This window comes from Argopecten irradians, chromosome 15 (assembly GCF_041381155.1).
Source record: "Argopecten irradians isolate NY chromosome 15, Ai_NY, whole genome shotgun sequence".
NCBI classification, from domain to species: Eukaryota; Metazoa; Mollusca; class Bivalvia; order Pectinida; family Pectinidae; genus Argopecten; species Argopecten irradians.
The window spans coordinates 28,290,545-28,315,760 of NC_091148.1; the positions used below are offsets into that span (position 1 = coordinate 28,290,545).

General features: G+C 33.7%; 1 protein-coding gene across 6 annotated transcripts in view; it reads left to right on the forward strand.

Annotated features, from left to right (window-relative positions):
* Positions 1-22,907, forward strand: part of LOC138309869 (uncharacterized) — a 115,240-nt gene extending 92,333 nt beyond the window's left edge. For all 6 annotated transcript variants that reach the window (XM_069251114.1, XM_069251112.1, XM_069251116.1 and 3 more), the window contains exons 2-5: positions 12,260-12,416; positions 18,318-18,461; positions 19,194-19,475; positions 20,163-22,907. In XM_069251114.1, the coding sequence (XP_069107215.1) occupies positions 12,260-12,416; positions 18,318-18,461; positions 19,194-19,475; positions 20,163-20,206 (627 nt within the window). In that variant the 3' untranslated portion in view covers positions 20,207-22,907. The remainder of the gene's footprint in view (positions 1-12,259; positions 12,417-18,317; positions 18,462-19,193; positions 19,476-20,162) is intronic.
* The last annotated feature ends 2,309 nt before the right edge of the window (positions 22,908-25,216 follow it).

Here is a 25,216-nt window from a genome sequence, read left to right on the forward strand (position 1 = left end):
TACTTATTCTATAGAAACATAATAAGTCATATTAACTTTTTTAACCATTATCAATGTTATTGGTTATAAAATTTAATATTTAAATATAACTGAATTTTAACGTGATTAATAATTGACCCTTAAGTTTAATATTTTGACCCTCAGGAATTTGATTTGACCCTCAGGATTTTACAGCCAAGGGTCACTGACTCTTGAGATTTTGATCCTACTGGATGCCCTGATATATTTACGTATATTGATTGTAAACCCACGATCACGCTAATCTTATAAACGTCATGTTAGGATTTATGTTACTAATTGGGATTTTTTTTTTTGAATTATCATTTTCCAAGTCATCATTGCCTCGCTGAGAATGAGAATCACGAGAATGTTTTATATAACCGTCACAGCCTAAACATTACACACAGTCTGTAATATGTTTCTCACTCTCGTCCTCATCGATTTCCCTCTACCACTCAAGTATTTCTCTTTTCCTTACCAATCCTTAAATATACCTGACAAGATTAATGGCACAACGTAATTCGGTTTAAAATGCCGATTGAAGTGTTTTGTCGACATGGGATTCCATTCAGTGAGCTTCATGCAATGTTTGGATCGATACGGCGGTTTATACGATGCCAATACTGCATTCTACGTTTGCTCTCGATCTTAGATTCTCATTCACTGTTTGTATCGTTTTAACATTTGCCTTCTTCTAATATCGTTGCTTATATATTAATGTTAATACGAGCGGTACATAGATCACTTTTATAAATATGTATTGTAAACTGGCCATCGTTTAAATACAATTTACTTTCACGATTCTCTCGTCAACGTCAATTTGAAAATCTTATATCATCTTTACTAATTTTGAAAGATATTTCAATTTATTTTTGCATTGGTGAACTATATTTATAGCCACGACTTATGTCTTTTTTTCAAATAACAAAGGCTTAATTAAATCGCCACAAAATTTGATTTAGATTGATTTAGTTTGTTTAGTTTGTTTATATGTTTATAATTTGTGTTTTTTATGTTTGAAAGATCAACCGCAGTCTCCCAAAATACGCATGCACTTCACACACGCAACATTCAGTATACACGTGAGTCTGTCCTTCACTAGTCCTTAATATTTATAGGACGTTTATTTAGTTTAATATGTTTACAAGAGGAGACAGTAACGGTGTCATATGGAACAAGTGGCTGTTATGTAAATAAGACTGACGTCATCACTGTCAGAAGTACGTGTTTATAACGATTGATTTCTGTATGAATAAAACCCAAAGGTGTTCTCTCTTCCGTTTTAAAGAACACATTCAAAGTAAAAGTGTTCTTGCTATCATTTTATATTATACATTAGCGTAAAAGTGTTCTTGCCGCCGTTTTATAGAACATATTAAAAGTAGAAGTGTTCTCGCTAGCATTGTATAGAATACATTAAAAGAAAGAGTGTTTACACTACAAATTAAATGAACATATTGAAAGAAGAAGTGTTTGCGCGACCATTTAATAGAACACATTAAAAGTAAAAGTGTTCTCGCCACCATTTTATATAATACATTAAAAGTAAAAGTGTTCTTGCTAAAAGTGTTCTTGTTACCGTTTCATAGCATACATTAAAAGAATAAGTGTTCACATAACAGAAATAGGGAACATGTTAAAAGTGAAAATGCTTGCGCTACCATTTTATAGAACACATTAAAAATGAAAGTATTGTCGCTACCATTTATTGAACATATTAAAAGTAAAAGTGTTCTTACTACTGTTTTATATAACACATTAAAATTAAAGTGTTCTCGCTACCATTTTATATAAAACATTAAAAGTAAAACGTGTTCTCGCTACCGTTTTATAGAACACATTAAAATTAAAAGTGTTCTCGATAGCGGTTTAAAGAACATACATGTATTAAATTAAAAGTTTTCTCGCTACCGTTTTATAGAATACATTAAGTAAAAGTGTTCTCGCTACCGTTTTTATTGTAACTTCATTCATTGATCCAAACGCGAATATTTGTGAATGAAATGACGTCAAAGCGAAACAAAAGGAACTAGTAAAGACTTGTTATCGATCGATAAGTCTACAGACAGATCCATTAGAACAAGGCAACAGAATGTTTGAGACTCTTTCATTCATGAAGCTGTGACGTACTCTTTTGTTCGATATCATTGCACTGTCGGGTGATCGACGCCTTCTCGGCTTTCTATAATATCGATTTAAATAAGATCTTTTGATGTGTTATATGACTATTTATAACCAACAATGACTTTGTACTGATTTCATTGCCACGGTGTGCTCTAAATTAAGATCATTATGGTCGTTATAAAGATAGCTGGTCCTTCCTCGTTATGTCCTTCTCGTCAATGAACATGTCAGTAATGATGTTTATTTAAGTACCCTTCTAAAAACACTACGTCACGTATACTGATCAATATATACTGACTATTACGACATTGTATACTGATGACTATTATGACATTGTATACTGACTATGACATGTATACTGATCACTGGTATACTGACTATTATGACATTGTATACTGATCAATATATACTGACTATTACGACATTGTATACTGATCACTGGTATACTGACTATTATGACATTGTATACTGATCACTGGTATACTGACTATTATGACATTGTATACTGATCACTGGTATACTGACTATTATGACATTGTATACTGATCAATATATACTGACTATCATGACATTGTATACTGATCACTGGTATACTGACTATTATGACATTGTATACTGATCACTGGTATACTGACTACGACATTGTATATGATCACTGTATACTGACTATAGACATTGTATCTGATCACTGGTATACTGACTATTACGACATTGTATACTGATCACTGGTACTATATGACTTTATACTGACATTGTATACTGATCATTATTCACTGGTACTATATGTTATGACTATTACGACATTGTATACTGATCACTGGTATACTGACTATTAAGACATTGTATACTGATCACTGGTATACTGACTATCATGACATTGTATACTGATCACTGGTATACTGACTATTATGACATTGTATACTGATCACTGGTATACTGACTATTATGACATTGTATACTGATCACTGGTATACTGACTATTATGACATTGTATACTGATCATCTTGCGTTTCTGGTATACTGACTATTATGACATTGTATACTGATCACTGGTATACTGACTATTATGACATTGTATACTGATCACTGGTATACTGACTATTATGACATTGTATACTGATCACTGGTATACTGACTATTACGACATTGTATACTGATCACTGGTATACTGACTATCATGACATTGTATACTGATCACTGGTATACTGACTATTATGACATTGTATACTGATCACTGGTATACTGACTATTATGACATTGTATACTGATCACTGGTATACTGACTATCATGACATTGTATACTGATCACTGGTGTACTGACTATTACGACATTGTATACTGATCTGGTATACTGACTACATGACATTGTATACTGATCACTGGTATACTGACTATCATGACATTGTATACTGATCACTGGTATACTGACTATTATGACATTGTATACTGATCATGGTATACTGACTATATGACATTGTATACTGATCACTGGTATACTGACTATATGACATTGTATACTGATCATGGTACTGACTTTGACATTGTATACTGATCATGACACTGTATGACTTGTATACTGATCATGGTTACTGACTATAGACATTGTATACTGATCACTGTATACTGACTATGACATTGTATACTGATCATGGTATACTGACTATTATGACATTGTATACTGATCACTGGTATACTGACTATTATGACATTGTATACTGATCATGGTATACTGTATACTGACTATTATGACATTGTATACTGATCACTGGTATACTGACTATACATGACATTGTATACTGATCACTGGTGTACTGACTATTACGACATTGTATACTGATCATTGGTATACTGACTATTATGACATTGTATACTGATCACTGGTATACTGACTATTATGACATTGTATACTGATCATTGGTATACTGACTATTATGACATTGTATACTGATCACTGGTATACTGACTATTATGACATTGTATACTGATCACTGGTATACTGACTATCATGACATTGTATACTGATCACTGGTATACTGACTATTATGACATTGTATACTGATCACTGGTATACTGACTATTATGACATTGTATACTGATCAATGGTATACTGACTATTACGACATTGTATACTGATCAATGGTATACTGACTATTACGACATTGTATACTGATCACTGGTATACTGACTATTATGACATTGTATACTGATCACTGGTATACTGACTATTATGACATTGTATACTGATCACTGGTATACTGACTATTATGACATTGTATACTGATCACTGGTATACTGACTATTATGACATTGTATACTGATCAATATATACTGACTATCATGACATTGTATACTGATCACTGGTATACTGACTATCATGACATTGTATACTGATCAATGGTATACTGACTATTATGACATTGTATACTGATCAACTGGTATACTGACTATTATACGACATTGTATACTGATCACTGGTATACTGACTATTATGACATTGTATACTGATCAATGGTATACTGACTATTATGACATTGTATACTGATCACTGATCAATATATACTGACTATTATGACATTGTATACTGATCACTGGTATACTGACTATTACGACATTGTATACTGATCACTGGTATACTGACTATTACGACATTGTATACTGATCAATGGTATACTGACTATTATGACATTGTATACTGATCACTGGTATACTGACTATTATGACATTGTATACTGATCAATATTACTGACTATATGACATTGTATACTGATCACTGGTATACTGACTATTATGACATTGTATACTGATCACTGGTATACTGACTATTATGACATTGTATACTGATCACTGGTATACTGACTATTATGACATTGTATACTGATCAATATATACTGACTATTACGACATTGTATACTGATCACTGGTATACTGACTATTATGACATTGTATACTGATCACTGGTATACTGACTATTATGACATTGTATACTGATCAATGGTATACTGACTATTAGACTGTTACTGATCATTGTATACTGACTATGATGACATTGTATACTGATCACTGGTATACTGACTATTATGACATTGTATACTGATCACTGGTATACTGACTATTATGACATTGTATACTGATCACTGGTATACTGACTATTATGACATTGTATACTGATCACTGGTATACTGACTATTATGACATTGTATACTGATCACTGGTATACTGACTATTATGACATTGTATACTGATCACTGGTATACTGACTATTATGACATTGTATACTGATCACTGGTATACTGACTATTATGACATTGTATACTGATCACTGGTATACTGACTACTATTACTGACTGACTATTGTATATACTGATCACTGGTATACTGACTATTATGACATTGTATACTGATCACTGGTATACTGACTATTATGACATTGTATACTGATCACTGGTATACTGACTATTATGACATTGTATACTGATCATGTATACTGACTATCGACATTGTATACTGATCACTGGTATACTGACTATTATGACATTGTATACTGATCACTGGTATACTGACTATTATGACATTGTATACTGATCACTGGTATACTGACTATTATGACATTGTATACTGATCACTGGTATACTGACTATTATGACATTGTATACTGATCACTGGTATACTGACTATTATGACATTGTATACTGATCACTTGACTATATGACTATATACTGATCACTGTATATGACTAACATATATATGACTATAGCATTGTATACTGATCACTGGTATACTGACTATTATGACATTGTATACTGATCACTGGTATACTGACTATTATGACATTGTATACTGATCACTGGTATACTGACTATTATGACATTGTATACTGATCACTGGTATACTGACTATTATGACATTGTATACTGATCACTGGTATACTGACTATTATGACATTGTATACTGATCACTGGTATACTGACTATTATGACATTGTATACTGATCACTGGTATACTGACTATTATGACATTGTATACTGATCACTGGTATACTGACTATTATGACATTGTATACTGATCACTGGTATACTGACTATTATGACATTGTATACTGATCACTGGTATACTGACTATTATGACATTGTATACTGATCACTGGTATACTGACTATTATGACATTGTATACTGATCACTGGTATACTGACTATTATGACATTGTATACTGATCACTGGTATACTGACTATTATGACATTGTATACTGATCACTGGTATACTGACTATTATGACATTGTATACTGATCACTGGTATACTGACTATTATGACATTGTATACTGATCACTGGTATACTGACTATTATGACATTGTATACTGATCACTGGTATACTGACTATTATGACATTGTATACTGATCACTGGTATACTGACTATTATGACATTGTATACTGATCACTGGTATACTGACTATTATGACATTGTATACTGATCACTGGTATACTGACTATTGACATTGTATACTGATCACTGGTATACTGACTATTATGACATTGTATACTGATCACTGGTATACTGACTATTATGACATTGTATACTGATCACTGGTATACTGACTATTATGACATTGTATACTGATCACTGGTATACTGACTATTATGACATTGTATACTGATCACTGGTATACTGACTATTATGACATTGTATACTGATCACTGGTATACTGACTATTATGACATTGTATACTGATCACTGGTATACTGACTATTATGACATTGTATACTGATCACTGGTATACTGACTATTATGACATTGTATACTGATCACTGGTATACTGACTATTACGACATTGTATACTGATCACTGGTATACTGACTATTATGACATTGTATACTGATCACTGGTATACTGACTATTATGACATTGTATACTGATCACTGGTATACTGACTATTATGACATTGTATACTGATCACTGGTATACTGACTATTATGACATTGTATACTGATCACTGGTATACTGACTATTATGACATTGTATACTGATCACTGGTATACTGACTATTACTGACATTGTATACTGATCACTGTGGTATACTGACTATTATGACATTGTATACTGATCACTGGTATACTGACTATTATGACATTGTATACTGATCACTGGTATACTGACTATTATGACATTGTATACTGATCACTGGTATACTGACTATTATGACATTGTATACTGATCACTGGTATACTGACTATTATGACATTGTATACTGATCACTGGTATACTGACTATTATGACATTGTATACTGATCACTGGTATACTGACTATTATGACATTGTATACTGATCACTGGTATACTGACTATTATGACATTGTATACTGATCACTGGTATACTGACTATTATGACATTGTATACTGATCACTGGTATACTGACTATTATGACATTGTATACTGATCACTGGTATACTGACTATTATGACATTGTATACTGATCACTGGTATACTGACTATTATGACATTGTATACTGATCACTGGTATACTGACTATTATGACATTGTATACTGATCACTGGTATACTGACTATTACGACATTGTATACTGATCACTGGTATACTGACTATTATGACATTGTATACTGATCACTGGTATACTGACTATTATGACATTGTATACTGATCACTGGTATACTGACTATTATGACATTGTATACTGATCACTGGTATACTGACTATTATGACATTGTATACTGATCACTGGTATACTGACTATTATGACATTGTATACTGATCACTGGTATACTGACTATTATGACATTGTATACTGATCACTGGTATACTGACTATTATGACATTGTATACTGATCACTGGTATACTGACTATTATGACATTGTATACTGATCACTGGTATACTGACTATTATGACATTGTATACTGATCACTGGTATACTGACTATTATGACATTGTATACTGATCACTGGTATACTGACTATTATGACATTGTATACTGATCACTGGTATACTGACTATATGACATTGTATACTGATCACTGTATACTGACTATTATGACATTGTATACTGATCACTGGTATACTGACTATATGACATTGTATACTGATCACTGGTATACTGACTATTATGACATTGTATACTGATCACTGGTATACTGACTATTATGACATTGTATACTGATCACTGTATACTGACTATTATAATTATATACTGACTATGACATTGGATCACTGGTATACTGACTATTATGACATTGTATACTGATCACTGGTATACTGACTATTATGACATTGTATACTGATCACTGGTATACTGACTATTATGACATTGTATACTGATCACTGGTATACTGACTATTATGACATTGTATACTGATCACTGGTATACTGACTATTATGACATTGTATACTGATCACTGGTATACTGACTATTACGACATTGTATACTGATCACTGGTATACTGACTATTATGACATTGTATACTGATCACTGGTATACTGACTATTATGACATTGTATACTGATCACTGGTATACTGACTATTATGACATTGTATACTGATCACTGGTATACTGACTATTATGACATTGTATACTGATCAATATATACTGACTATTATGACATTGTATACTGATCACTGGTATACTGACTATTATGACATTGTATACTGATCACTGGTATACTGACTATTATGACATTGTATACTGATCACTGGTATACTGACTATTATGACATTGTATACTGATCACTGGTATACTGAATATTATGACATTGTATACTGATCACTGGTATACTGACTATTATGACATTGTATACTGATCACTGGTATACTGACTATTATGACATTGTATACTGATCACTGGTATACTGACTATTATGACATTGTATACTGATCACTGGTATACTGACTATTACGACATTGTATACTGATCACTGGTATACTGACTATTACGACATTGTATACTGATCACTGGTATACTGACTATTACGACATTGTATACTGATCACTGGTATACTGACTATTATGACATTGTATACTGATCACTGGTATACTGACTATTATGACATTGTATACTGATCACTGGTATACTGACTATTACGACATTGTATACTGATCACTGGTATACTGACTATTACGACATTGTATACTGATCACTGGTATACTGACTATTACGACATTGTATACTGATCACTGGTATACTGACTATTACGACATTGTATACTGATCACTGGTATACTGACTATTATGACATTGTATACTGATCACTGGTATACTGACTATTATGACATTGTATACTGATCACTGGTATATACTGACTATTACGACATTGTATACTGATCACTGGTATACTGACTATTATGACATTGTATACTGATCACTGGTATTATACTGACTATTATGACATTGTATACTGATCACTGGTATACTGACTATTATGACATTGTATACTGATCACTGGTATACTGACTATTACGACATTGTATACTGATCACTGGTATACTGACTATTACGACATTGTATACTGATCACTGGTATACTGACTATTATGACATTGTATACTGATCACTGGTATACTGACTATCATGACATTGTATACTGATCAATATATACTGACTATCATGACATTGTATACTGATCACTGGTATACTGACTATTACGACATTGTATACTGATCACTGGTATACTGACTATTATGACATTGTATACTGATCACTGGTATACTGACTATTATGACATTGTATACTGATCACTGGTATACTGACTATTACGACATTGTATACTGATCACTGGTATACTGACTATTATGACATTGTATACTGATCACTGGTATACTGACTATTATGACATTGTATACTGATCACTGGTATACTGACTATTACGACATTGTATACTGATCACTGGTATACTGACTATTGACATTGTATACTGATCACTGGTATACTGACTATTATGACATTGTATCTGATCACTGGTTACTGACTTATGACATTGTATACTGATCACTTATACTGACTATATGACATTGTATTGATCATTACTGACTATTATGACATTGTATATGATCATAAATACTAATTTTGTAATCCAGTACACATCAGTACACATTATGCATCCTCAGAAGACTATTCCATTTCTCGAAACAAAAGTGCAGACTTAAATCAAATACTTATTTTTTTTTTATCGCTTTATAACTTTTAAGTAGTTTTAGACTTAATGTATTTTGAGAAATCGAGGCCAGATAATTGATTCAATAATAACAATCAACCATTCAAATTAGATTTACATAATTTCACATCTACACGTCTGGCAATAGACATTATATGTTTTTTCTCGTTTTGTTTTGTTTGTGTGTTTGGGTGTATTTTGTCTTTTTCTCTAATGGTGTGTTGCTTTTTGTATGTCTTGTAATATGTATCGAAAATTGATAAAAACTAAATTTAAAAAAATATTCTCCTCCTTTTATAACAACAAAGAAATATTCACCTAGAGAGACAATGCTGTAACACACCATACTATAGATAAACATTCGCCTTGGACACAACGCGGAGCGTCTTTATACCAGCCACTGATATAAATGTACATCAATAGATCACCACGATGTGTATTGTAAAATTGAAATCTTTGCTCAGTCAGCAAAGTTCCTTACAGTAACAATGCCAACTGAGGGATGATGACTGAATGCTTGGCACACGTCTCCTCATACTCCCAAGAGATTTGTTACTCGACAATAAAGTATGACAAAACGTTATAACTAGACAAAGAGCTTTATAATGTCTTGGAGCATCGCGTTCACAGAAACGTTTGTCGCTAAATAGTCTGCTTCATGTCAGATCTTAACAATCATGGGCGGGAAAGATTAATGTTGATATGGCAGCTTTATGTGTTGCATTATGCAATGCGTTTCTATGAGGAGTGTAGGAGATTTATAACAATTTACATCTACGCACCTCTTTCACTTCACACGTAGTTATCATCAGACAGACTGGCATGTATTTCTCCTTTCAAGGTTATAACTTTATGTTTCACAATGCTTAATCACAAGGGCGATGTACTGACAAAATTAACCTTCATAATGCGAATTTACTTTTGAAAGTATTGAGGAACTAACCACAGTGAATGTGCTCACTTACCCGGCGACTATTGTCATTATATAAAGTAACTCGCTTGTGTGATTACAATTCATTAATGGGTTCAAATGGAAATGGGAGGTAAATTTTGAATAGGTAAGTTATTATCAAGTCACGTATTTGTTGTTTACATAATTTAAAAGTGAGACATTTAATCTTGGAAAAAACGACGGCAGAAACAAAACATCGAGGAAATGTTCACTAAAACAAATCGTTGTCGCCATTGTAGTGTTTCTACAGATAAGGTGTGCATCACAGCAATGTAATACTCCTAGTAATACTAATGGTATAGAACAAAAATGAGTAAATATTCTATCGACAGATGACAGCGTGTTCGTATCACAGCTCGAACATCCTTATTTCGTGTACAGCGCTCTGGTAGTTATGAGCTACAAACGTTTTAAATACAGATTTTTATGCTTCCACGAACTTTATAAAACGTTTAGCCCGTTTTCTCATGATATATACATGTTTAGGATCATCCTCTATCAAGTGATGCCAATATCCTTTTTTGGTTCCAATCACACTGTTTATACCAGCCTGGATAATGTTAATCTCCTTCAAACTCTCATGACCTCTCTTCATTTGTCAGGTCCCTAGATTACTAGCTGGTAGATATATATAGGATCTTACATGAGTGATCATTTCATATTAGTTTATATGAACCGAGTCTATTAAGTTTTTATTTTTGCGAGCCTTGGCAAAATTTAAGATACACTTTATCACATAACTATCAAAAACCTACATTACAAAGAATTTCACGTCAAAATGTATTCCGAAAATTCACCGGAGGTCGCCATTTCGTCCCGCCGTCCTAGTCATTCTGACGTCATATCATTCTTTCTGTCTGACGTCAAAATGAATCTCCATCCAATGAAAATCGCTCCGGATTATATTACACTAGTGACAAAACTAGTATACGGGCGAAATCACCGGATATCAGGCGAAAGAGATATCACAATAACTTATAATACGACAGATTCCGCAATAAAATAGTTCTTGTTTCATATTTTTCAGTCCACGAAGTGTAAGAAGCTGATCCGGCTCAGTCCAAAGTCAAAGAAAAAGCGTGTTAAAGAATCGAACGGAATGGATGGGTGTCATAGCGCCGATCATAACGATAGGAAAACAAGAAATACATTACCGAACGGCTTCACTGACAAGGAGAGCCAAGGTAAGTTACCAAGGGGAGCAGATAGATATTTATTTCTAGATTCAATTCGAAACAACACAGACAATTTACCATTATTTCACTTGAATGTACCTAATTAATGACCGATCGCCACTCAGTATGTAGTTATGCTCGCAGACGCATGTGCGCTTATTTAATGTCGTAGCAAATATCGTAGCATACATAATACAAAATTTACATTCACGTGCGGAAATTCTGATTGATAGCTGGCGATCCGTCAATAGTCCACATTACTATATAATATGTTGTCAAGAAGGTCTATCCATAAACAATCGGTTGTGTAGATGACTCATGCTTTCAGTAAAGCTTGATTTATCAGATGAGAGATACATTTGTCTTAGATGCCCCTTCATCCTGTACAAATGTACTTCCATACTGTAGTGGCATTGCAAAACACGTGCACATCCGTACTCGCACCCCAACGATGTCTTTATAAGTGCCCACGACGTCGACTTTAAACGACAGCAACGTCACTTTTCATTAATTTAGCTAAAGATGAAGTTGGTTTATAAAATTAATAGCTTTATTATCTTTATGACGTAATCCCACAAAGTTTATCTGGAATGTCGATATTGTCATTTTTTGCGTCTCGTTTATGATCAATATGTTTGTCTGAAAACGCACTGCCTACCGACACTGTTTTTACCCCGACACATCATTTCCTAGACCAGGGCCATGTGTTGGTATTTGTACCGATTCTGTTTCTCCTGATACATTGCCAGTACAACCATGACCGACAATTCCGTCAGTAACATCCACATTCTAAACGTCTTTGAATGGTAAGAAGAAAAATCAGCTTTGTTCAGAACACTGTCCGTCTAGACAAATCGAAATTACTAAGCGTGCTATGGAAGTTTGCCGTGCTGCGTGCTTGACGGTTCTAATAATGGATTCTTCAAACGGCTATGAAGCGACCAACTAGTCAACCGTGCTAACGAATATATAATTTTGTAAAAATGAGTTCAGTATTTACGATGGCCTGACTATAACCACATGTCCAAACGCCATCTTGGCTTCGGAACAGTGTTACAGTGAAAAATGGTCTCATGGTGCATTCGAAAGTGTTTATATAGTCTCTTGGTGCATTCGATAGTAATATGGTTTCGTGGTGCATTCGATAGTGTAAATATGGTCTCGTGGTGCATTCGAAAGTGTTAATATGGTCTCGTGGTGCATTCGATAGTGTAAATATGGTCTCGTGGTGCATTCGATAGTGTAAATATGGTTTCGTGATGCATTCGATAGTGTAGATATAGTCTCGTGGTGCATTCGATATTAATATGGTTTCGTGGTGCATTCGATAGTATAAATATGGTCTCGTGGTGCATTCGATAGTAATATGGTTTCGTGGTGCATTCGATAGTGTAAATATGGTCTCGTGGTGCATTCGATAGTAATATGGTCTCGTGGTGCATTCGATAGTAAATATGGTCTCGTGGTGCATTCGATAGTAATATGGTTATTCATTGTAACAAATAACACAAACACAATACTGAGGAATGACCAAATAAGGAAATCCTCAGTTTGACGTCATCGGGAAGATGAAGGACAGACATAAACGCTACTATTTTGATCTTGTTTAGGTTTCTCCAGAGAGAAGAGCATTCTATGATTGGATTAGTGTACGTTAAGGTGTGTTACGGAGACATAAACAAGATGAGAACCTGTCAGCCACCACCTGACGTGGGCGGTCGCCAAAACCTGTTTTGTTTAACGCGTGATATTCTTCAACCTGGTGTGAAATTGTGTATTACATAACATAAAATACAAAAAATATAAACCCAAATCACTTTGCATCGATTATTGAAAAAAAAAGTTAATGGTGTAAGAACTCGGAGGTCTTAGAATGGAAGGAAACCTGAGTCGTCCGGTTTGTTTTTATGCATAATCAAAGACGATATGCAGAGCGAATACTTATGTTTAAATTTCTTACATTGTGCGTAAATACGCAAATACACAAAACGGGAAGTGAAGCATAAATACAAGAGGTGTCGATTTGGTGTATAAATATGTTTTTTAATAAAACCTAAAAACACATGAAACGTTTACTGAGTAATAAGCATAAAATACATGAATTATTTTATTTTCACGTATACAATATCTTGCTTCCTGTTTTCCCATCATGTTCGCAAATATAAATGAATTCGTGACCAAGGCTCCTGACTGACAATCATACATTCATATAAATGTCTAAACCCGCCTTTGATCTATCCCGCGAGATGTTACGAGAAATGTGTGACTCACGAGATTTAACCAGAAATGTATGTCTCGCAAAAATACTATGATTTACAGCACTTTAACACTTAATAATAATGATTTAAAAAATGATAGGCTATTGAAATCATGTACAAGCTACATATCGTTTAAGTAAAAAACCGTCTCCCAATTTATTGCTGCAAAAAAAATCCATGTTCATCTGTTGAGTATATGTTTGACACAACTCATTGCCAACATCTGACGGTCACTACTATGACTAAATAAAACTTTGTATTAAAGGGATTCATAAAATAACTTTAAAAACATAAAAAAAATCATAAATATTTGTGTAATTATGATTTCATTGACAGTGATCAATATAGATGTTGAGACACGTGCCTTATTGTAAGACACAAAATCCCACATCAATTGAAACGTACTGAAATGTAAAGGAAAATGAGACTAAATATACTAAAGGTGGAAATTAAAGCTATACGGAATACTGATGGAATGATCAATGTGTGTATTTTTACGTACTAGGAGATTCTAAGTAGTTCTAAGCAGTAATTAGCGGCTATTTTACGTAATTTGTAAAAGGCGTAACACAGTATTGTATTGATCCCTTTGATTATACGTAACATCACCGCCAATATAGTACATGTATATAAACAAGTAACTATCAGTCACATGGCCTGGTCTATATCCAGACCCAATATATTATATACTCAATATCCACACCAGTAACTATGTATAACATATTCTTGTCTCACTCACCCGGCCTGGTCTAGTTCTATATATAGACCATATATCCACACCATTAGCTGTGTGTAAATATTCTTGTCTCAGTCACCCGGCCAGGCCCCGATTTCTCGAAACTTAAGTGCAGAATTAAGTCAAAACTTAAGTTTTTCTCCTTATGTAACTTATATGAAAATTATTGACTTAAGTCAGTTTTTGACTTAAGTTTGATTCGAGAAATCGGGGCCAGATATATTATATACTCAATATCCACACCAGTAACTATGTATAACATATTCTTGTCTCACTCACCCGGCCTGGTCTAGTTCTATATATAGACCCAATATTCACACCATTAGCTGTGTGTAACATATTCTTGTCTCAGTCACCCGGCCTGGTCTAAATATAGACCACAACATCAGCTATATGTAACATATTCCCCAAATCATCTCGGTGAGTCATGCTCTTGACTTTAACAGACTGTTTACCATGTATGATTTCCAGCACTTGGCTCCATTACGCCAGTACAAAGATGCCGTATGTATATGTTCGCTACATGTTCAGGAAGACTAAGTGGGAAATAAAAAAAAAGAAACATGTTTTTTATGTCCATTAACATTATTTTACGTCCAGTCGGAGTGATATTGAAACTTGTTTTCTAACCAGGGTTACACCTGTTACCTTGTTTTCTAACCAATGTTACACATATAAGCGTGTTTTCTAACCAGGGTTACACCTTTGTTTTCTAACCACGGTTACACCCGTTAGCTTGTTTTCTAACCAGGGTTATACCAGTTACCTTGTTTTCTGCCCAATGTTACACATATAAGCGTGTTTTCTAACCAGGGTTACACCTTTGTTTTCTAACCACGGTTACACCCGTTAGCTTGTTTTCTAACCAGGGTTACACCCGTTAGCTTGTTTTCTAACCAGGGTTACACCCGTTAGCTTGTTTTCTAACCAGGGTTACACCCGTAAGCTTGTTTTCTAACCAGGGTTACACCCGTTAGGTTTTATCCGTTAGCTTGTTTTCTAACCAGGGTTACACCCGTTAGCTTGTTTTCTAACCAGGGTTACACCCGTTAGCTTGTTTTCTAACCACGGTTACACCCGTTAGCTTGTTTTCTAACCAGGGTTACACCCGTTAGCTTGTTTTCTAACCAGGGTTACACCCGTTAGCTTGTTTTCTAACCAGGGTTACACCCGTTAGCTTGTTTTCTAACCAGGGTTACACCCGTTAGCTTGTTTTCTAACCAGGGTTACACCCGTTAGCTTGTTTTCTAACCAGGGTTACACCCGTTAGCTTGTTTTCTAACCAGGGTTACACCCGTTAGCTTGTTTTCTAACCACGGTTACACCCGTTAGCTTGTTTTCTAACCAGGTTACACCCGTTTGCTTGTTTTCTAACCTAGGTTACACCTTATAGCTTGTTTCTAACCAAGGTTATACCTGTTAGCTTGCTTTTATTCAGTAAAACAATGCAAAGTTGTTTACCATTTACACATATCCCAATTATAAAATTATCAATATATCCATTGTCAAACTGTTTTCTACAGTCCATTAAAAACTGATTCCTCAGTGATATTAAACACCATTTTATTTACATTTACTGTTTTATTGTCTATAATTTGATCGACTGAATGTGTTACAAATTAGAAATGAAATCATAAAACAAAACAAAAAAACATTTGTATATATTAACACTCTGCTCAAAGGAAATGCTATGGTAATATCAAACTAAATGACAATATTGTATTTTTTTTTATAAAATGAGTAGATAAAATATCAAACCTCGATATTTATCTCATTTAAATTCAAACAATAAAAGAAACCTATCGTAGGTACTTAATGATTGAATCCCACTTAAAATCAATATGTATACAGGTAATAGATGGCAATAGTTTGTCTGATAACAACGTTATGTTTCGTCAATAAAGAGAGCCAGTATATCTGATGCACGATACCTTGATTTCTCCTTCCCGTTATACCACATCCTCCTAATGCGGTTTTGCGGCGAACACTTATTGTGATATGATTGGATTTTGCTTGTAACGAGCATTTTCATTGGCTTACATATTTCCTTTATCAGCCCATAAGGGAAACAAAGTGACATTTCCGTTTGTGACGTCCATTCTGATTTGCTGACTCAATAGCGTAATGATTTCATAGAAATAGTCCCAAGTATGCATTTTGAGGACAGAACCTATAGTAAATTGTTTTAATGGTTAATTGTAATTTATCTTATGAACATAAACAGGTAACTGTGCTTTATTAAGACTACACTAAGATGTTTGTGATATATCTGTTTAGCATGTAAACATATTCGAAAACGTTTGTATATGGAGTTAATATTTATGAACGTTCTGTAAAAGTGGGACACACTGACGTATCAACATATCCAACATTCAGTAGATACAAAGCACCGACATGTTAACCCCACCATCGGTCTGAACGCTCAGGCAAAATAATCCCAGATTTCCATCACTAGAATTCCCACCACGTCATCAGTTATAAAGCTAACACACTGCATTCATTTTCGTTATACTTTAATCCACTTTTATTTACCATGTTTTACTATTTTCTGTATTACAACAAACAATATGTGTGTAAAGGTGACCTTTTAATATTTTACTTTGATACACTATTTACTACTTTCGTATTCTTATGCTGCCTTGCGATTTGTCAAAAGGTTAGAGTGAACTAGTCATAGAAACATCGTAGGGAATGATAATCGTTGTCGAACTAATTTAATTGAATACATGTTCTTATTCGTTCAAAATAAAAAGACGAGTATTTTGTCCTTAGTCAGTTACTGTGTTTTAATTATACCAATGTGTTATTTCGTAGGGAGAATAACTACATAGACAATGCCTGTTGTCTATTCCCTTTCACACTTGTTAATAAGATTGTTTATGTTGTAATTAGGATTGTGTGTCGGCCTGATTTCAGAATTAAAACAAGCCTTTAACCTGTTTGATAAGAACAATGACGGTAAGATCTCCAGTGAGGAGCTGGGTTGTGTGATGAGGATGCTCCGACATAACTACTCACAGGAAGATATAGACGACATGATCAAAAACGCCGACACTAATGGTATGTTAACAGTTACTTAATTTACATCATTACTATCATTGTAAAGATTGAGCTTTTTATTTTACTTCAAGGTGAAAATATTTAACAGAATTATTTGTGTCCCGAAACTATTCCGTGGCACTTTGCCCTATAAGGAATGAGAAACTGATTGTACCTGTACCGAAAGCAAAATGCGTTATTTCAGATGAATTTTTGTGCTAATTAGACACATATAAACACGATTAGATATCAGTTATTATCCACATTATTATCTATGTTCTGTCGGCGGTGAACCATTTTTAAATGTAGCACATACTTTAATTCATCAAAGGTTTAAATCAGACAACCATATAATCTTAACAGAATACCAAGCTTTCTATTACATTTTATCACTAGTTTAATCTGAAACTGGAAAATGTGAGTCCTGGCAAGATCAAGTGTATTCAAATGTTTTTGATGAAAACAAGACATTCTCATAAGACGTGATGTTGATATTATGTATACTGAAATATTTTATGCCGGAAGGGAGGCAACTTCTATTGCTTTTGCAATTTAGCTACTGTTCAGCAGATCCGAAAACAAACTGAAATGTTCTGACTGTATTTTGTATTTGTCCCGAAATTAATTTTGAAGTGCAAAGAGTTTAATTGTTCCTTCAAAGATTGAATTGGCAATATGATGCTAATTTTAAAATTCTAAAGTGGAAATCTTGCCTTTATACAAAAACGATTTAATTCGTTTCGTTTATTTCAGAAAATGGTTTCGTGGAATTCGATGAATTTGTAGTGTTGATGAGACGGTGGCATCAAAACACGGAAGTAGATGGCGCCGCTGCATCTAATTCCGTTTCTTCCATTAGCAACGAGAAACAATTGGAGGCATTTAAAGTGTTTGATATGGATGGCAATGGTTATATAGATAAACATGAACTTCGATACACTATGCGGAGGCTGGGAGAAAACCTATCAGAAGAGGATATAAAGGAAATGTTTAAAGAGGCGGATCTAAACGGGGATGGCATGATTGATTTCAATGGTAATATATCCAACTTGTTATATACACCAGCATACCTTTACGTACAGTAGAGTTATTAGTGATCCGCCGTATGTAGGTCAGTGCAGACGAGAATGTTTCCAGGAATATTAAAAAATTACAATTATAAGTGATAACAAAGTAAAGATTATTGTTTTTCTTTCCTTTTAAACATAATATTTTCTCTTTTGTGATAATCGAACCCTCCCTAACCTGTCCGAAATTATATCATCAACCATGATCGGGTTAGGGAAGTTCCACCTTATATAGTTATATAGATATGTATTGAATATATGTAACAAAAATCCACAAGCAACGTTTTATAAAAAAAACATAAAATTATGAAAAGTGGTACTGAACTGTATTGCTTAATTCTACTTGAATGGTATCTTTCTCTACAACCTTTATCTGCTATTCTTCCTTTGATATGAATCTGGAAGTATTGCAGAATTTACTATCCCCAAAAGATTTCAATATATATCCATAGCATACTATACAGTCAAGCCTGTCAATAAAAGCCACTCAAAAAATGGTTGAAGCTGATTATACGCGCCTCAAAAATTGGTAATATTAGACACGTGGTCTTTATACGGAGATGGTCCTTGAGTAAGGTTTGAATGTTTTTGCCTCAGGTTGAATATTGATGTAGTTTAGTTTACATTTTAACAATCTTCTTTTTGTTTATTCCAGAATTCACACGACTACTGCATCACCTAGTACCGGAGCCTGAATAGACCGAATACTTCCTCCGTATATTTATAAACAATGACATTAATTCCCCTTTTTCAATGTCTGTTCACGCAGTTTTTTTTCTTTTTGACGTTATTTTTCATTTAAAGAAAACATTTAACTTTATCGCAAAATTACCGGAACCGGAAGCTGATATTAAATTCCGGTACAATAAAATAACAACGAGAGAAAAGGAAGTGCTTGCATGGTGGTATAAAGTGTGTTTAATTCATACACAACTTTGTCAAGTAATACGAAAACATTATAAGAAATATATCGAAAGGCATAGCGTCATAAGGGACACATGTGATGTTTCTTACCTGTTAAGGAAGGAAATGCACGCTGTCATTGATAGGTCAAGGTTACTGTGTGGTTTCGCACAAAGTAAGAGATACAGGTGTGATTGAGAAAACGGTGATGGACATCCAGATTGACAGTCACATAATTAGGAGCGGATTGGAACCAAGTGAAGAGCAGACACATTTCATCATGTCCGTAGTCACTGACGACTGACTGCTACATGATAAGATGGTTGCTACAGAGACGTAGACCAGGCATCCTTGAAGACACAATGTGAATAGAAGGCTGACCTTCCATTATCATACCAGAAGAATTCCTGGTTGTAGTTATACACAAGACGCCTCGTCTGGCAAATAGTTTGTTTTGCGAAGATTGAATGAGTCAATTTGAAATTTAAAAATCTATTAATATTCTTATAACGTTTTTACTTAACACTCACGGAATATGCTTAAAGCACAAATTAAGCTTAACCATCACAACCACCTCTAAAGCATGGTTAGAACTGACGCTATTTTTATAATAAAAATTGTTGAAATATCCCTTTTATATACTCATATTGCGGTGGCATCAGCTGACACCAAATTAAATCATCATACTGATCTGTAACAATCTGAAAAATATTGTTCACTGACAGGATAAACCCTATTACCGGATACATAAAACTTACCTTCGGTTGTCCATTGATAAAATAAAACCTACTTCAGGTTGTTCACTGAAAGGATATATCCTACTTCCGGTTATTTGATCCCAGAAGTAGTTTATAAATATCATTGCAATGCATTATAAGTAATCTTTAACTCAGCATTCAACAATGAGGCTTTAATTATTTACTTCAGTTTTGCAAAGTATATATTGAATGACGTTATACGGCAGTGAAGGGCAGATCTATATCGATGTGGTGTGGAGATGATATTTATATATATGTGAACTTTACATAAGATTTTGAATTGTGATATTTACCTCTTTGAATACTCATTATTTCCCTATGTATTTTATTTCCCCAAGAATGGTTTATTTCGTTGTCAATATAACATTCCAAGCAAAGATGATGACACTTAGGTACTCTATACTCACCTGCTTTTTTTATAACGAGTTTCATGTAACTGTATATCTAGAGTTATTTCCCTTGGTTTGACATTTATCTGCAGGTAGTTTTAAATGCTGCTACACATTGTTTGAAGGAATGTTTTTGTTGATATGTTTGTGCTTTTAATGGCTCATTTTTAGATAGGTGAAACGTTGGGTTGATGTTTTCAAGCAGAACTAAAATATTTTTGTTAATATTCTGTTAAACCTGACACAACAAATCATGCATCCGAACTATGGTGTTGTTATCATTTGCTCTGTTAAAGCGTACTATTTTTATACTGGTCTTAAATTACAGTGGACTTGCGATGATCCGAACGCCGAAAGTCCGAAAAAATCCAGACGGGATGATCAGGGAATGGATTTGAATATTGTCTAAATATATGAAATCGGACAGTCTGGAAAATTCGCGATCGGTGCTGTTTGGGGCATAAATGTTCGGATTATCGAAAGTCCATATAAACGTAGAAAACAGGTGCTGTTACCGTAGATAATGTTATTGCATAAAACCAAAAATTTCAAATTTAATGTCAAAATGAAATACATGATTACCTTCAATATGTTATTAAAGTTAAATATCCATTTTTATTTATTTCAAAATATGCATATGAAGTTCTGAAAGAAAAATTCAGATATTGATTTAATGTACAGTTCATGGCGAAAAATAATCTGTACTTGTTGAAAGACGAATATAATTTATGAAGTGTGGAAAAGTTTGTATATCTTGTTACTTGTTGAAACAAATATCTTGTAAATTGCATATAGGTAATTACAGTGAGTGTAAACATACATGTAGGGTTATGTCGTCGTAACAATTTAAATAACACGGGCACTGGTTTAATAAAACTGTGACAGAGGTGGGGACTGATTGATAGTGAGTCTATGTAGACATGAGAGAAACATTCGGCCAGTACTTGTAATTACTTTGTATAACATTAGTTCTAGTCTTGAAACATAATGTGTTTCATTTTAGTAACACATTGGTTGTTTGTACGTCTATAAAACAATTCGTAGTGATTTTAAGTGGTTTTGAGTTTGATAATAACCACAAAAAGAGAAGGTAAATCTCCATAGTCTGGCAATGCCGATGTTTATCTTGTATTATTGTGTATTATGCATGAATAGAGAGATGGCGTAACTCTACGCATGCGTACTAAAAATGTTTGATACATTATTGCTGAGGTATCCAATGTATTCTGTTAGCTGTTAATCCCAGTAGCACACATTATTTTCATATGTAAATAGTTGTTTGTACAAATTCAACATGTAAATAGATTTCCTACCTTGATTAAAATGTTGTTTAAAAATCTCATTATAAAATGTGTTGTGCTCTATTTCATAGATATTCAAATATGTATACATGCTAATGCTGTATATCGGAATTCAAATACACTCTGAAATAACCTTTACGCAAACACAATATAATGATGATACTGTCAAGGATACCCTTTCTATTTATTTCTTGTTGTTTCTGATATAACATTTGAATCAAAGGAGATAGGGATACCTTTAGTAGTAACACAGTCACACGGGGTTCCGATTAAAGTCAAATTACAAGTATTGAAATAACTTTCTGATTCCTTAAACGATGACTACAGTATATTGACCTCACAAAAAGGGATCATTCAATATTCTTACGCTTCAATCATACCTTCGGATACATTTTTCATACATTTTACCTCTAAACTACAGTCTAAATTTCAGCAGAAAAGGTCGTGGATGATGGGATTATAAATTCCTGACAAACATAAAATCATTTTTAGTGCTATATTACACTTCAATTTCTTACCTTGACAATAATATTTTGTCCGTGTGTGCGCTGGTCAAAACATTTAAATCGTCATCGTAAAATATCAACTATATGGTACTAAATATTTGTGCCGTCATCGTGAGCTAAAGTCATACGAATATCCACCTTACAAAGATAAAATGACTTTTAGTAAAACCAATACTTTTTCGAGGATTATTTAATATATAGAAATGTAACTGCCGTGGTTAAAATGACGTGGTAGAACGTGAGTTATCGTTCTTAAACGGAATGTCAACACGGCTTAATATAATTTTCATTCCAACATATAATTATTGAATCTTAATTTATCCGACTAGTTGTTATTATATTTACTTTCGTTATGATAGTATGTACCAAAAAAATTGAATTTAATTCTAATTAATAGACAGAATTTAGAAAGTTTAAATGTTACAGATGTTTTGGTGGACAGAGTATAGTGTATACAAGAGCTGTTTGAGAACAACAAAGCTTGCCTCTGGCAGCCTTTAAAGACCTAGAGCTTATCATACAAGTACATGTTTACTCATTGAGCCTCTAAGAATTCTCAGAATCCTGGTTTTACCCCCAAAATAAATGCCCATATCCACAACATATGTAATCCTAAGCCCTTATATCATGGTAGAAATCATAGTCAGCTGTATAAAATAAAGTATGAATAGGCGCCTTAGGCATCTTTGTCTTCCTTGAAATATTTATCCAACCAAAAGCAAGACCTATAATCCTATATAAATGTAGAAATCAATATCAGTTGTTATTCATAACAAATTTTTAACACTTAAATCAAAACCTTAACTTTGTGACGTCGGACCATTGGGCTTCTTTCTTAAAATCCAGCATTTTTTTTCTTAAAGTTAATACCCATTACAACACTTAAAATCCTAAATTAATGAGGAAATTAATGTCAATATTTATGGAAAACAATTTTTAAATACTTGAATTAAAACCTTAACCTGGTAATTTTGGCCCCTTGGGCCTCTTGCAATTTTATAAACCCTGCATTTTCTTCCTGGAAATGATAGTTCATACCCATCATAACACTTATAATTCAAAATTAGTTAGGAAATTAATGTTAATTGTGAGAGATAATAGTTTTTCAACACTTGCACCAAAACCTGAACCTGATGCTTTTGGCCCATTGGGCATCTTGAAGTAATCAAAATCCTGCATATCTCCCTTAAAATGATAGTTCAAAACCGTTTCAACACTAATAATTCTAAGAAACTGATGTCAGCTGTTAGAGATTTCATTTTTTCAACACTTGCACGAAAACCTGAACCTGGTGATTCTCTTGAAAGTATCAAAATCCAACATATTTCCGTTTAAATGATAATTCATACCCGTCAAAACACTTATAATCCTGAGAGACCAATTTCAGCTGTTAAAGATTACAGTTTTTCAACACTTACACCAAAACCTTAACCTGGGACGCTGACGCCGACGCTGACGCTGACGCCGACGCCGACGCCGACGCCAGAGTGATTCCATAATTATAAGGCCCCCTCTCTTCGAGAGGCGAGCTAAAATAAATTACAGAAACAAAAAAAAAGAGTATAAAATAGACCGTGTAGCTGATGGCTTACACGGGTCAATATATTCGCGATTTTAAATAAAGCGATAAATTTAACTTTAAGCGACATCAACATTTCGTGGTAGTATTTTCGAGGTATATATTAATTGATCATTCTTCAATACTTTGTAGATCAAATGTTCGCGGTTATAGCAACATCGCTCGAAATCCGGAAAATGTTCATCACCGCTAAAATTGTCGGTTATACGGTATAGAAAAATGTAAACAATGAAACATAACAGAAACAAAACAAATTCTATTCCTAAAAATCAT